General features: G+C 35.8%; 1 protein-coding gene across 1 annotated transcript in view; it reads left to right on the top strand.

Annotated features, from left to right (window-relative positions):
• Window positions 1-952, top strand: part of DHX40 (DEAH (Asp-Glu-Ala-His) box polypeptide 40) — a 44,477-nt gene that overhangs the window by 40,549 nt on the left and 2,976 nt on the right. The window contains exon 16 of the mRNA XM_008588716.1: window positions 635-704. Coding sequence (XP_008586938.1) covers window positions 635-704 — 70 coding nt within the window. The remainder of the gene's footprint in view (window positions 1-634; window positions 705-952) is intronic.

Below are 952 nucleotides of genomic sequence, written 5' to 3'. Positions count from 1 at the left end.
GGGTTGCGATCCCGTTACCGGTCACGAAAAAAGACAAAAAAAGGAAAAAAAAAAAAAAGAAGATTTATGTTTAGGACTTGGTTTCACCATGTGTGATCTTGAGAAGGCTAGCTAATTTATTTGAGTCTCAGTTTTGACCTTTTAATAAAGTGCCTGGCTCTTAAAGCTCATAGGTTGTTTTCAGGCTTTGTTATGAAAGCATTTTGGAAACTCTAAAGCATTGATATTACTAATTATTGACCAGAAATGCTTATACTTAACTGAAATGACTGTTTAGCTTTTGTCATTAATTTAAAATGAATTGATAGAGAGGTTATAGTGACGAATAAATTTAAACCTCTGCTTATAGCACTCTTTATAGTAAAACTTACTGTAATTGTTCATGTTGGACTTAATGCTCTACTTCATTGTTTTACTGTTCTTTTTTTTTCAAAAGATGAGTGGTAAGGGGATCTTAACCCTTGACTTGGTGTTGTCAGCATCGCACTTTCCCAAGTGAGCTAACTGGCCATCCCTATATAGGGATTTGAACCTGTGGCTTCGGTGTTATCAGCACCACACTCTCCCAAGTGAGCCACGGGCTGGCCCTGCATTGTTTTACTTTTCTGGTCTTTATCATTTTTTTTGTTTATAGATCTGTTGGTAGAACATTTTGCACAATGGATGGCCGTGGAAGCCCAGTTCACATTCATCCTTCCTCAGCAGTAAGTACCTTATTTTTAATAAAGGGAAGAAACTTATAAAGGTGTAGGAGTACGTAATATACAGATGTCTTCTACTTTTCTCTTTGAGGTTAAATTTACATATATCTATTTTACATAGAGCTGTAAGGGTATTGGTTGGCCCATGCCTCCTGTGTGATTAATAAAGATAGAAATTAATTCGGAAGGGTTTGGGCTATTATTTGATTGGTCTGGTATGTAATAGGATAGGTTATTTAGTTATCTGTCAA

This window comes from Galeopterus variegatus, unplaced genomic scaffold (genome assembly GCF_000696425.1).
Source record: "Galeopterus variegatus unplaced genomic scaffold, G_variegatus-3.0.2 Scaffold4988, whole genome shotgun sequence".
Taxonomy (NCBI): domain Eukaryota; kingdom Metazoa; phylum Chordata; class Mammalia; order Dermoptera; family Cynocephalidae; genus Galeopterus; species Galeopterus variegatus.
Note: the sequence above shows the minus strand (reverse complement) of the source record. Positions and strands in the feature narration are given on the sequence as shown.